The sequence below is a fragment of the Nylanderia fulva genome, unplaced genomic scaffold, assembly GCF_048542155.1.
Source record: "Nylanderia fulva isolate GAGA-0341 unplaced genomic scaffold, ASM4854215v1 Scaffold16, whole genome shotgun sequence".
Lineage (NCBI taxonomy): Eukaryota > Metazoa > Arthropoda > Insecta > Hymenoptera > Formicidae > Nylanderia > Nylanderia fulva.
The window spans coordinates 463323-477885 of record NW_028189835.1 but is presented as its reverse complement, the minus strand read 5'-3'; the positions used below and the strand labels follow the sequence as shown (position 1 = coordinate 477885).

Sequence of the window (14563 nt, the reverse complement as noted above, 5' to 3'; positions counted from 1 at the left end):
GATTAATTTGCATCCGCAATGTGTGCAAAGAATTGATTGATAAAAAAATACACCGAGTGCAGCACCGTGCGCCTGCATTCGCGCTCCAGAACAAAGGCGCTTGTTGTTACCACTTGTTACGAACGATCAACGTTCGGATGGAGTTGCAGAGCCGGTTTTTATCGCTCACGCTCTTCCTCGAGCCAGTCTCCGAGCGTCCGTTGCTCGTATCAGAACACATGTTCCCAGCTTTCACGTGTGCAGAACATTCATATATCGTCCTAAGAATGTGCATTTTAAACATGTGCTCGGTATTTAAATGGATTAAATGGATTCAAAATTAAACGCACGTGAGAAATTTGTTCGCGTCCGGAATCGATGTCTGTACGTGAGATTTGGAAAAATTTTAATTTTATTTAATTAGATTATAAGTATTTAACTATATCATTATTCGATAAAAATATCAAAGTTTATCAATGTAAGTTCGATGAACTTCTCTTGGCCAAAATATCTTCGCTAAATATGTTCGCTTGATCGCCAAGTTTGCGAGAGGAAACAAGAACGCATGAGTCATTATTACAGATAAAAAAGTTAAGCTGTTCTGAGGAAGACGAAGCAAAAGAAATGAAGCATGTTATTACGCGTAATTATTACCGCGTCATTTAAGTAATAAGTTATCAAATTAACGGTATTAAATTTTTGAAGGATATATTTTTACCAAATTAATTTTGATTTTTTTTGTTATAATTATTATTTAAATAAAAGAAATAGAAATATAATAAAAATGTAATATATTTAAAAAATCAATGTTATTAATAATATATTAAAAATTTGAAAAATTGTTAAAAATTAAATGTAAAAATAAATATATATATATATAATTACTATAAAATTATTCTAATTTGAAATTAGAAATGACATTTTCAACTTTGACAATTTGTGTAAAAATCGTTTCTATCTTTTATTGTTATAAACACGTTCGCAGTTTCTAGAGTCAATTGAGTCGAATGGAGACAAATTGCTCGTTTTCATTACTACTTCAATATCACTTTATTAATCGTATACATTATGTTGAATTAATGCATTACACATGCGCGCACACACACACACACACACACACACAATTTTATCGATCATACACAGAGATAGTATATAATATATGTATCTCTCTTTTTTATATAAATTTATGCATTACTTAATTAAATATTTTATTTAATTTAAAAATTTGTTTTAATATATTATTTCCTTTTTTAATATCAAATACATCAAATTTTTTTCATCACAGAATCCAATAACATATCTTAAAGAAATATCTATTATGTAATCACACAACAATTAAATACGAATATTTTAATGAGCTCAGCTCACGACAAATAATTGGAAGTTGAATCCAAGTAAAAGAAACCTTATCTTATAGCTTGCCAAGAGATATTGTAACTCGTAATCTTATCAAACACTTGGCCAATCTGAATTTTAGATCGTACATCGCATTAGAGGATGATTAAGCCAGCAGTTTACCAAAAGTACGAACGCGGAATACAACTGAAAATTTCTAGGAGTCACGTAACTCTCATGTGAAGCACTTGTAGAAAAGAGCGATCGATAAAATTGATAGGATGGCACGTGGCCAAACGGATCGAGGCTGGGCATGGGCGATCGTTGTCGGCGTGACTGTTATCAATGTAAGCTCATTTTTCTTTTATGATTGCTATAATTCAAAGCCCGATTACTTCCTTATTAACACATAACATTTTAGCCTCTCTGTGATTTTTATTTTGATTAAAAATAATTTTGTCAAAATTTAAATTTTATTCCCTTTCTTACTTTTCTAACGAAAAATTGCATCTAAAAATTTATTTAATATATATATATGTATATTTCAAAAATTATAATATAGTTAAGAAGATTTATTTCAAAATTCGATTATAAGATAATAGTAATTTATCGATATTTGCAGTACTTATGGTAAATACAGTATCTTATGTTGAACATTATAAAATGTTGACAATAATTTTTAAAAAACTGATTGCAATTGCTTTTATCAGTTAGCCGTGCTGCCAATGCAACAATGTTTCGGTCTTATCTTCGCGGAGCGTTTCATGATTCTCGGTATCGCCGCGACGCAAACAAGCCTAATTCTTCATCTCAATGGAACAATAACGTGTAGTCTAGGCCTGATAAGCGGTCCGATGATGAAGAGATTCGCCTTTCGTCAAGTCGCATATTTTGGCGGCCTAACGGTTGTCCTTGGAATCTGCGCTACCGCTTTCGCGGTGTCTCTTCCTACTCTTATTATCACTTACTGCGTTATTATCGGTAAATAACTTTGTGTTACAAAATAATTACTAGATCAAATAATGTGCGTGATGGCTTGTACTAAATGCCACAGAAATTTCCACTCTTTCTCTCTTTCTCTCCTAAATGTTCAGAGCTCTAATAAAAACGACAACACAATCCTCATCTGAACTCTAGGGAATAATAATATAATTGATTATTATACGGTCAACTAAATAATAGTATTAATTATTAAGCATAGTATTTATTATATATATTTAATATATATTCTTTGACAGGTATCGGACAAGGAATCATTTTTCCAGCGACAACCTTAGCTCTAAACACATATTTCCGCAAGAAGCGCAATGTAGCTATGAGTTTCTCGATTACAATGACCGGTTTGGGTCCAATCTTGATGCCTCTCTTGATAGATGTACTTCTCGAGAATTATGCCACGACCGGCACTCTCTTGATTCTTGCTGGAATTGCCGCACACTCTTTCATCGGTGCATCGTTATTAAGACCGTTTGAAAAGGAGAAAGAGGTGGGTTGAAAGTATACGAGAAGAAGCATAATTTTATATTGAGATTTTCTCCATTCTATTTTTTTATATATTTCAGTCATCAAATTGTATATCACATCAACAATATAAAAAAATAGAGCATATTTGGAAGACTTCTCCCATTTTTAACAGATTAGTCTGGTAGATAAAACTACTGATATATTGAAGGAAGAAAAGAGCTTGAGAAAAACAGAGACTTCCTGTAGTGAGAATGAGGCAAACTTAGAGTGTCGATCGGATGAGGAAGATACCGGAAAGGAAAGACGATCGAATCATCATCTGGAGAACAGCAAAATAAAAGAGAATGAAAATAGAAAAACTTCGTTTCTGAAAAAAATCGCCACAAATTTGGATCTCGATCTTCTGCATGACAATTGTTATGTAGCCATAGTATTAGGTAGAATTCACAAGCGTTTTACATTAGAGCAAAATTAGAAAGTTTTAAGCTACATATGTATTACACACACTTAAAAAATAGGTATGAGTATCTCGTTGGTGGCGGAAACGAATTTCAACGCAATGATACCTTTCGTCCTGGCCGAATTGGCGAGTCTTGACAGAACCTCGATAGCTACGGTGATGTCGATCCAGGCTGCTGCAGATATCGCAGGACGACTCTGTGTGCCACTAATGGCGCAAAAAGTTGGCTGGACGTGCAGGAACCTTTACGTGATATCCCTGCTGGGATCGATCCTAGGAAGGACTAGTACGTAGATAAAATATACGAACACGAGGAATCTCTTCACGAATCCCGATGAGACCGCGATCCTTGGGGTGGGTTGATAGCTGGACATAATATAATAATTGATACGATCCGCGCGAATCGTTCATTACAATATTTTTATGAATTATTAATATTAATATTATTAAACGATATTAATATTATTATTATTATTATTAATCGACGAAATATTATCATTAGTAAATATTAATATTATACAAACGACGGTTTTCAGTGAAAATCAAATTGTTTGACATCCTTTATATATTATAGTATTTCTTATTATAGTACCATTACATATACATATATACTATATATGATTCATCTACTTATACATTATAATCTTAATGATTAAATTATTATATGTCTATCTGAATCAATACGCGCATTAATATTCTCATTCTCACAATCAGCGTTTTATGTACATTTTTTGTAAAATCAATGCTCATGTTAGTTTCTTAACAGTTCTATCAACATGGGGTAATTCTTACGTCACCGTAATTGGAGTATCTCTAATTGTCGGATTATCAAAGGGAACCAAAGCTGTCTTTCAAGCTCTAATTATTCCCGATTATGTGCCATTAGAGAAATTGCCATCCGCATCCGGAATTCAGATGGTCTGTAATGGCATCCTGTCTATTAGCGTGGGACCAATTATCGGTAAAGAGAGATTCTAAATGTGCAATTTTTTCGAGCATTTTAATTTTAATTTTAATTTTAATAATAAAACAGAACAATGTCAAATTAGTATTCTATTTTAATTGCAATTAAATATTTTTAGGTTTAGTGCACGATTTAACGAACAGTTATGTTGGTGCGCTATATTTCACATCTCTTCTAAGCTTGTCCTGTGTCTTTCTGTGGTTTATAAGTGGACTTTGGATTCCTGGTAAGAATATTTTAAGATTGAATCAACAAAATCTAGAAGAACAAGAAAATTCTCATCAAAATGTTTAATTAAAATTAATTTTATAATAGCTTAGTATTTTCGACTGACTGAAAATTGTGTATAAAAATAATATAAAAAATTTATAAGTTTACGTATAAAGTATTGTATGTGATATAATTTAATAATGTATACGTTAAAACGTGAAAGTATTTAATTTCATGATTCTACGAAATTTCTAACAATTGTATGGAATTACAAATTTTATTGTTAAATGGTTCAAAATGTAATCGGTTCCTTTTGCGTGCAATCATCAATGATTTTATAAAAATATCGATTATTTTTATTTTTAACACATACAATATATTGCATATAAGCAAGATATATTCGATAGATATATTCGATGACCAAAGACAGTTCCGATCTAAATAATAATAATTCACACAATTCTTTAATATAAGATGAAACGGTTACATATAAATCTCTACGTATGCTCTGATTAATCTTATTAATGAATAACAACTCGACAACACACACACATCAAGGTTCACTTATGCAATTATAAGCATTACAATATGGATATGTATATGCACGCATAAACATATTTGCTTTTTCGAATACATAAATAGCACGCTCAATTGCATATTATCCAATTTTTTTTTACTTTAATCTTTATCTTCTGTTTCACTTTTCTTACAAAAGCGATAGAACAATGTGAAATCTTCATTATCATTATTATTGTTACATACATTTAAAGTTAAAGAATTTTTTATCAATTATGTATTTTTATATTTAAATATACACTAATAAAATATATTGTATAATCTTTAATCATAATTTAATTGTACGTAATAATAAAAAAATATGTAATAAAAAGTATATAAAATTGTTTTATTTTATGTTAAGGCATGTCTTGCTTGTAGAAGTTTCGCTAGAATATTTTTACAATTACTAATTCATAAAGTAATAGAATAATATAAATAATAAATATACATTATACTTCTATTAATTATATTTGCTTTGCACTGATGTGATATTAGATCTTATGTATGTATGTGTGACATTGACATTTCCAAATGATTTATCTGATGAAAGATATTTTCTGTACTTTGATAATTGAATGGTCATAGATTGCGATTAGATTACTCTTTGGAATCTCTTTTATCATTAGCAAAAATATGCGTTACCGTCAGTACAACATTTATCATAACGCAAGATACAACATGTAATCGGACTAGGAAAATATATATTGTGATATTTATGTAGCTTAGCTTATTACATTATTTTGTGTATCAGTGTTGAACAGATGTGAAAATTAAAATCAGTGCGATTTATAATTTATAAAGAGGGAAAGATCTTAACACAATTTATAAGAAATTGCATAACATTCAGTATTGCAAACTTTCCTGTGTTATAAATATTGAAATTGTAGATATTATATATTTAATTGTAAATTTTCAGTGCGAATAATATTATATAATATTAGTGAGTGGTATGTAAAAAGTTTATTTACTTATCGTGAATAAAAAAAGATCGATTCTGACGTTTCTCATGTCACATTCGAATGGCACATTCTCAAATAAACGTCAAATAACAATCATAGTATCGACCAACGTAGATAAAATCGATTGACAAGCAACTAAGCCTGCAAAATCGCAAGTCACGATCATGATATAAAATCGGTACCATCATAACATGATTAATTAATTCATTGCAATAAATGATGTTATAATGTATTATTTAATATACTGTAAACAATTATTAAATAAAAACTCTTTACAACAACTAATGACTATTAAATATTAAATATATAATGTTAATAAATATTAACTATAAGATATTAAATATTTATCTAAGAAAAATATTAAATATATTTATTTAATCAAATAAATTTTTAGTTACCGATAAATGAAGTCGCCAATAATGAGTAAAACCATACAAGTTTATTAATATTTCGACCTAACTGGCCAGTACAAATTATCACAAACACTACGTTTTGACCCTCAGGTATGGGTCCTTATCAAGTGTAACTGCACAATAAAAAACATACATTGATGAAGATGAAGAAAGACAATTAGCTACACACGTAAAGGAACATTGCAAAAATATTAAACAACATCTCAGCAATTTTAACGTAATCAGCAAACATCGAATAACATATGACCATGATTTTAATTGGATGGAACCTAAGATTTTACATTATGAAAAACATAAAAGGAAGAGAGAATTAGCTGAGATGTTTTTTATTAAAAAATATAACAATAATATATTAATTTGTAAAAAGACACAGAAAATTAAAACCCAATTTATGATAAGTCAATCCACAGTATATGATTGTTTATTTATTTCATTTTATTTTCGAGCATTTTTATAATCTTGTTTTGTAAATTTGACTTATGATATTTTAAAATAATTTACTTATCTTTAGTTTAACATTAGTAATATCATTGCTATCGAATCAGCATCTTGAAGGGTAAATTATATTTTATTCTTAAATTTCTTTGTAATAATTTTGTAAAATACGGTTTCGCATCTTCATCAATGTATGTTTTTTATTGTACAGTTACTTATTACTTGATAAGGACCCGTACCTGAGAGTCAAAACGTATATAATGGTCGTAATAATTTGTACTGGCCAGTTAGATCGAAATATTAATAAACTTGTATAAATTTTTAGTGTTCTCTGCATGTTCTTCTATTATTCTTTGGATGATTAATATTATATTAAATATAATATTATATTAAATTTGCCGCACTGTATTTTATATTTAAATATAAATTTAAATATAAATAAAATGTCTATAAAAGTACCACCAAATGGAGGATGGGGATGGATCATTGTCCTGGGGAGTGCATTAAATGGCGTAAGTTATGCACATTTTATAATACATTAAAAATATAATATAAGTGTAACAAAAAAAACTATAACATAAACTCAAATTAGCTCTTCTCCCAGAATCGAAACAAAGATTAAATAAAATCAAATAAAAACTTTATAGATATCAACCATTCCGATCATACAAGCATTCGGATTGATATTCAAAGACTCTTTTGCTAAACTTAAGCTAAATGCGACAGATACGTCAATTATAATCAATGTAAATTTGGCATTTGGTATGCTGTTCGGCATGATTAATGGAGCTCTTTTAAAGACTTTTGGATACAAGAAAGTAGCGATAACTGGAAGTATACTTTTCACAATTGGAATAATGTTAACAGCATTTGCCAACTCTTTTGCTCTCATCATTATTTGCTATGGAATATTAACATGTAAGTAAAACAAATTAAGTCTTTCGATGAGCACATTATTATAATAATAAATGTGTTTTATGTATATATTTTTACTTTTTATTTTGTTTAATCTAACTGAATATAATTATACGCGTGCAAAGCGAAATTATATTATTCTTTGATAATAAAATCCCAAAAATTGCAACGCATGCATAAAAATTATTATTACAATGCATGCATAAAAATATATTAATTAATTATGCAATGCATAAAAATTCAATATTTTAATCCTTAACAGAAAATATAATTTTTTGTTAAAGATTTAAATATTAAATTTTTATACATTGCATAATTAATTAATATATTTTTATGCATGAATTGCAATTTTTAAGATTTTATTATCAAAGAATAATATAACTTTGCTTTGCGCTCGTAATTAAAATATATATATATATATATATACAGGGTTTGTCCGGAAAGTAATGCGTCGCATTTTTTTAAAAAAGAATTTATTGATCGCATAGGTAAAACAACTTAAAATTGTTCGAAGTATGACCCTTCTGCGTCAATACATTTTTGCCAACGCGATTTCCATGCGTCATAAGATTGCTGGAAAGCCTTGACTGGGATGCTGGTCAGGGAGGCCGTCGAAGTAGCTTGTACGTTGTCAACCGACTCGAGCTGTTGTCCTTTGAGCTCCCTTTTCAGCCGAGGAAATAAAAAAAAGTCCGCCGGAAATTGGGATTATCTGCACAGAGTTGCTTGAGTTCTTCACAAACTTCCACTCGGTGTTGCTTTTGCGCATCGGTCAACACTCTGGGCACAAGTTTTGCGCAAATCTTCCGCATGGCCAAGTCTTCCGATACAATCTCGTGAACAATCGTTTTCGGCAAGTTCAATAATTCCGACATTAAGCGAACATTCATTCGACGGTCTGAATTCAATAATTGGCGCACACGAGTCACATTGTCGTCCGTTCGCGATGTTGACGGGCGTCCTGCGCGGGCCTCGTCGGCGACCTCCTTCCGACCTTCTCTAAACATCTTGTGCCATCTGTTTGACTGCGATTTGGAAAGGCAATCGTCCCCGAAAACTTTCTTGAGCATTTCAAAAGTTTCCAGCGGCGTCTTGTCCAGCTTCACGCAAAACTTTATCGCATAGCGTTGCTCTATCGTTCTCTCCATCACAAGTTCGACGCGACCACTAAGCAGAGGTTCACAGAATAAGCCGTCCTAACCCTCCAAGCGCATGGAAACAATTGAGCGACCTACCGTTGGAAAGCTAAGGGTACCCCCCTTCCTCCCCAACCGGTCCCATCGCTCTGCGATGTATAGTCGCGTCACAAAAAAATGCGACGCATTACTTTCCGGACCAACCCTGTATATATATGGTATATACTATATATACATATTATGCATATATATATAATACTTCTATAAATCGCTTCTGTATAATAATAAATAATTGTAAAAAAATTATTTTTATGTTATATCGCAAACAATTCGAATGTGTGTAAATAATTATTAAAACTAATTTTTTTATTTTAATTCAGACATCAAATATTTTTCAAGTTTTTCGGATACATACGCGCGTGTATCCGTGCTTAGAATGAATTAACTCGATCTGGTTTATACTCTTTTTACATAGCTATTGGTTTGGGTATGTCGATGTCTGGATTTTCTTTGGCGGTTAATTCTTACTTCACTACAAGACGAAATCGAGCTATGGGCTTGACGATAACCATCATCGGGATAGGTCCGATTCTTATGCCTCAAATAGCATCCTTCTTACTGACATTCTACGGTATACAGGTATGTCAAATATTATGTCTCGCTAAAAGAATATTTAACAAATCCAAATATCCTTTCTTAATATTTTCTTGATATATAAGTTGATTATGCCGAGAATAGGAGAATCAGAATTGATAAGTTAACACACTTTCTGCCGAGCAGGAAAAGATATATGTATTTATATTTGCGTTTCGATAAGGCATCTGATCTGATCCTTCTTGCGTTGAATTATACCGATCATAAATACAACAGCAATTGTTTATCGATGCGGGTCGGCATGGACTGTTTATTTTCTCCTTAGTTTTATCATCTATAGTTAATGTTAATATTATTCTAAGCATAAGGCAGACATTTTTTTATCGATCTTTGTAATATAAAATCTAACACAAATTATTTAATGATCTATTTTTCTAATTCTCAATCGTGATTTATCGTACAAATTATAATAAATAATTACGAAAATGTGACAACGTTTATTATAAATCACATATTAAAAATATGTATATGTAGTTTAAAAAATGTAATATTAAACAGGCAACCATCTTGCTACTTGCCGCTTACAGTCTTCATTCGATAATAGGCGGCCTGCTGCTACAGCCAGTTAAATGGCATATGAAAAATGCACCTCTTTGCTTAGAGACAAAAGTTGCCGAAAGTCCTAAAATTTTGAAGAATAACGAAGGAGGTATCTACTTGCTAATTAAAAATATTTCAATACTCGAAATTCTCTCTTGTGTATAATAATTTGTGATTAACAGATACATCGACTTATAACGCGGAAGATGAAACCAATATACATTCTTCGAGACTGACATTGAACAATTATCAAAGAAAAAGAAAAATGAGTAGTATCGATCACGATGTCGAAGTTGGAAGCATTTATGGATTTGATAACTTATCTCGACAAGTTTCTGTAGATAGAACAAGTATGTAATCCGATAATTTAAATTTTTTAATGAATTATTAATTTATTTAAAAAATTGTACAGAATTAAATTCTGTGTCTAAAAAATTTTTTTTTTTAATAAAAAAGGTATCACATTTCTTTCAGTGTATGATGCAAATTATGACACCGAAACGTCAAATAATAAAATAATGAAAGGACCGTCAATGACAAATTTAAATGGTAATCGCAAGTATTCAAAATACACATTGCAAAATTCAGGTAAATATATTGATTATTATATTCATTAAAATTTTTGTGGTTTCCTGGAAAGATTATATGTAGATAGCGAAATAACAAATTCATATCTTTAACTAGATATTACAAAGTTATTAATAGAGTGTTATTATATGTATAGACTTCAATTAAGCGTAATATACGAAATGTTATCATGATTATCCGCAATTCGAAGAAAATGAACTTTGTATTTTAGCATTATTTTATATATGTTTTTATAGCAAAAAGTGTGGAAAGTATAAATCTCGGTAGTAGTATAAAGATTTTTGATGAACCTGCACCAATAACGAAAAAATTGACTTTTATTGATAATGGAGTAAATAAAAATAATGGTGTAAATCAGACTGTTATGGAAAATAATTCACTATTAGAAAAAGAGACTGATAGCTCGACAATTGAAGCAAATTACGAAGATGAGTAAGTATAAAAATATACGGTTTTCATTAATATACATATGCATGAATATTTATGAAAATATAATATTAAATAATGTATAATATTATTTTAGTAAAGCTTATAACTTCTTAAAGTATATGAAATTTTATCAAACTGGTTCCCTCAAAAAAGATATATAAAACAATAAACTTATGCTTAAGATAATAATAAAAAACCTCAAAGAATTTTAATTTATACAGTGGAGATCAATATCATATAAATAAAAATTACTATTCTTATATATACAATATATATAATTGTAACTTTATAACCACAAGAAATTTAATAAAATATTTTATTATAAAATATAACAAATTATGTAGTAATTGCATTGCAGTCACAAGGATGAATCCGCCATCTGCCGAATTTTGCATCGACTGATTAATCTTTACGATTTTGATCTTCTGCGCGATCCTATTTACGTAAACATTATGTTCGGGATGTCGATGGCAATCTTCGCGGAGGTAAACTTTTCCATGTTGACGCCATTCATTCTCGCCGATATGGGAATGACAACGGCACAAATTGCCAACATATTGAGCATCATCGCAATAGTCGATCTCTTTGGCAGAAGCATATCATCGTTCCTGGGTGAATGGCTACGTCAGACACCTAGAAAGATGTATATGCTTAGCTTATTTCTTTTGATAATTAGCAGAATGGGTAACGTATATTGATTATTTTCTATCGAGTTTTGATTAAAAAAAATAATAAAATTGAAAAATAAAAATTAGACGATACATAACAGCATAAAATTGATCTCTACTTATTTTTGGTACAGCACTCATCTTTATAAATAGCTTCGCTTCGGTAGTAATCGTTGCAATCGGTTTGGGAATGGCAAAAGGAATTCGCTCGGTGTATATGACTTTAGTGGTACCCAGTTATGTTCCCATTCAAAAGTTACCCGGCGCTTCGGGGATGCAAATGTTGACCAACGGACTGATGCTTATTTGCGCTGGTCCTATGCTAGGTACTACAATAGTATAAATACAATAGTATAAAATTTAACTTAAGAAATTTGATAGTCTCATTATTAAATTTTTAATAATATTATTTTTTATACATATATATTTTATATAAATATATATATATATTTTTTTAATATATATATATATATATATATATATATTATATATATATATATAAATAATATTATTGAGAATTTAATAATGAGACTATCAAATTTCTTAAGTAATAAATATATATATTAAAAAAAAATATATATATATATATTTATATAAAATATATATGCCCAAAGAAAAAAAAGAAAGAAAAAATTTATATAGATTTTAAATTTAAATAAAAAATTGATTTGTAGGTTTAATACGAGATAATACAGGGAATTATACAATTTGTATTATATTGATGAATTCGGTGACTGCTGCTACGATATTTATTTGGACAATAGAGATGTTACTTGTACGAAGAAAGTCTACACGGCGGAAGTCAAAATTGCTTGAAACGTGTTAATATAGGATTACGTACAAATAATTCTCTTTTTGTAAATTAATTATTTTTTCAACAGCATCTACGTTGTAAAATAAATTTCAAACTCGGTAAAAAATTAATAAAAATATGTAATTATAATAAAATATATTTTTATGAAAAATTCTTACCCGTTTCTCGAACGGCATATTAAACTTCGCAATTAAGGTCGTGTCCTTGTTCGACATCATTTAGAAATGAATCCAATTAGAGCACTAACACCTCTCGAGATGACTAGAGTCTTTAAAGACAGACAACTGTAGTAGACAATGGAACATCTTTCCCATTATTTTCTAGCGGGAATTCTCACGTCTCACGATGTGTGATCTTCCTGAAGAGATCTGAAAAGGAAGTTCGAAGGTCAATGAAATGTAGATAATGTTGCATCAAGCCGGCCAATCTATTCAACAATGTCGGAGATTCCTCTTTTCTTTTCTGTCAAGTCTCTACTCGTTAAATGTAACATCTATTTTATTACATGTAAGAGTTATGATTTACGCGCGATATCACTTAATTTTCTCATAACGTGCGACGACTTGAGAAAAAAAGTAAAGTACAGAAAGACTTTTATTTCTCTCTTACAGCAAGATTATTTTTTCTGAGTGTAAAAAATATGTACAATCTTTTCTGTCGAACATATATATAGTAACATTATAATAATATTCAAGTATTACATTATTTTCCTTTCATACGATTTTACTCAAACTACGAATAACAAACAACGAGCGAAATTCGCGACATACAATCCTCTTTTACCGTATAGAATCGGAAGAGACTCACTTGCGTGATATGCATACATGCATATCACGTACCTGCGAACGTATATTTAGATGCAGCAATATGCTCGTGACACGTTTTGGCGGAAGTCCAGCTTTACGAAATCAGCGAAAGTGATGATCGAACGTTGTTGGCAAGTGCATAAAACACAAATTCAAATCATGTAAACGCGACTGTATTTCCAAAGAACCGCGCCTGCTATTTTCTAAAATCAAAATGAGAACGTTTGCGCTGTTTTAGTAATTTATACACATAAGTACGCGGGTTAGTATAACACGTTACCGCAAGAATATTATATTTCGCATTTATTATATTGTGCAGAAAAATTTTAAATAATATTTAGCACATATCACTTTGATATAATTTGCAAAAATTAAAAGTATTATCTTAATTTGTTATAAAAATAAAAATGTACTAATTTTTTATATACCAATATATCAGATAAATCAACATTTATTATTCTCTTATTTTCTATTATTTATTGTTTTTATATCGCGACGAAACATCGTTTATTTTAAATAAAGTATGAATGTGAAAAATTTTGCATTGAAAAGTTATTAATATTCACGATAGACTCTGAGAAGATCGACCTTAAACTCACCTTGATTTAGTTTCCAGAATAGATGAAAGCACTTCAGGAAACAAAACCGTGTTTGCTTAAAACCCAGTTTATATTAGACTGACCTGTTTGATCAATATATACAAAATATCTTGCTACTATATTTGTGCTTAACTGATATATTCTTTGACTAATTTAAAATCTATTTCCTCTTTCTACAGAAATATTGAGGTATCAATGTTTTCTTTTTTAAATAATAAAAGTAATTGAAACAATTAAAGTAAGAATTTTTAAATAAATTTAAAAAAATCAAATAAGTGACAAAATTATTTATCGATTAATTTTTAGCAGACTTTACTTTCAAGGGATTTGAATTAGATTTTGTTACGAAGACATGTAATATTAAAGCCAGGAAGATCATGAAAAATGATAATCTTTTTAACCTTTTTGTGGAAGATTTCGCGCGAGAAAACACGTTTTAAAATAATTAAAAAACAAATCTCTAAATACAAAAATTTAATATAAAAAAGATTATGACATATTCCTTATTTTTTATGTTAATCCAAATAACGTAAATACGATTAAACCGCCAAAAACAGTATAGTTCTCTTGTAAAAAAGAGAATTTTCAAAATGAAAATTATTAAAACTATGTAGCTCTTATTTACAAATTATGTATA

At 29.7% G+C, this 14563-nt stretch overlaps 2 protein-coding genes across 7 annotated transcripts; both read left to right on the top strand.

The window, feature by feature from the left end:
* The first annotated feature begins 156 nt into the window (after positions 1–156).
* On the top strand, positions 157–5190 carry LOC146723914 (monocarboxylate transporter 9-like). Of its 2 annotated transcripts, none has more exons than XM_085480753.1 (8): positions 157–363; positions 1457–1661; positions 2029–2295; positions 2553–2800; positions 2951–3215; positions 3297–3524; positions 4005–4199; positions 4321–5190. In XM_085480753.1, exons 2-8 carry the CDS (start codon positions 1628–1630, stop codon positions 4494–4496), a joined length of 1413 nt encoding a protein of 470 aa, XP_085336879.1. In that variant the 5' UTR covers positions 157–363; positions 1457–1627; the 3' UTR covers positions 4497–5190. The 2 variants fall into 2 exon arrangements, with proteins under 2 accessions (XP_085336879.1, XP_085336878.1); XM_085480752.1 differs by having other exon boundaries at positions 2025–2295.
* Positions 5191–5554: 364 nt separating this feature from the next.
* Positions 5555–12672, top strand: LOC114942450 (uncharacterized). Of its 5 annotated transcripts, XM_085480749.1 has the most exons (12): positions 5555–6107; positions 6324–6432; positions 7103–7289; positions 7425–7695; positions 9304–9467; positions 9981–10131; positions 10205–10372; positions 10497–10610; positions 10847–11042; positions 11398–11723; positions 11842–12033; positions 12382–12672. In XM_085480749.1, exons 3-12 carry the CDS (start codon positions 7221–7223, stop codon positions 12531–12533), a joined length of 1803 nt encoding a protein of 600 aa, XP_085336875.1. In that variant the 5' UTR covers positions 5555–6107; positions 6324–6432; positions 7103–7220; the 3' UTR covers positions 12534–12672. The 5 variants fall into 5 exon arrangements, with proteins under 5 accessions (XP_085336875.1, XP_085336876.1, XP_085336874.1 ...); XM_085480750.1 differs by lacking the exon at positions 6324–6432 and having other exon boundaries at positions 5555–5917; XM_085480748.1 differs by having other exon boundaries at positions 5555–5917; positions 6324–7289.
* The last annotated feature ends 1891 nt before the right edge of the window (positions 12673–14563 follow it).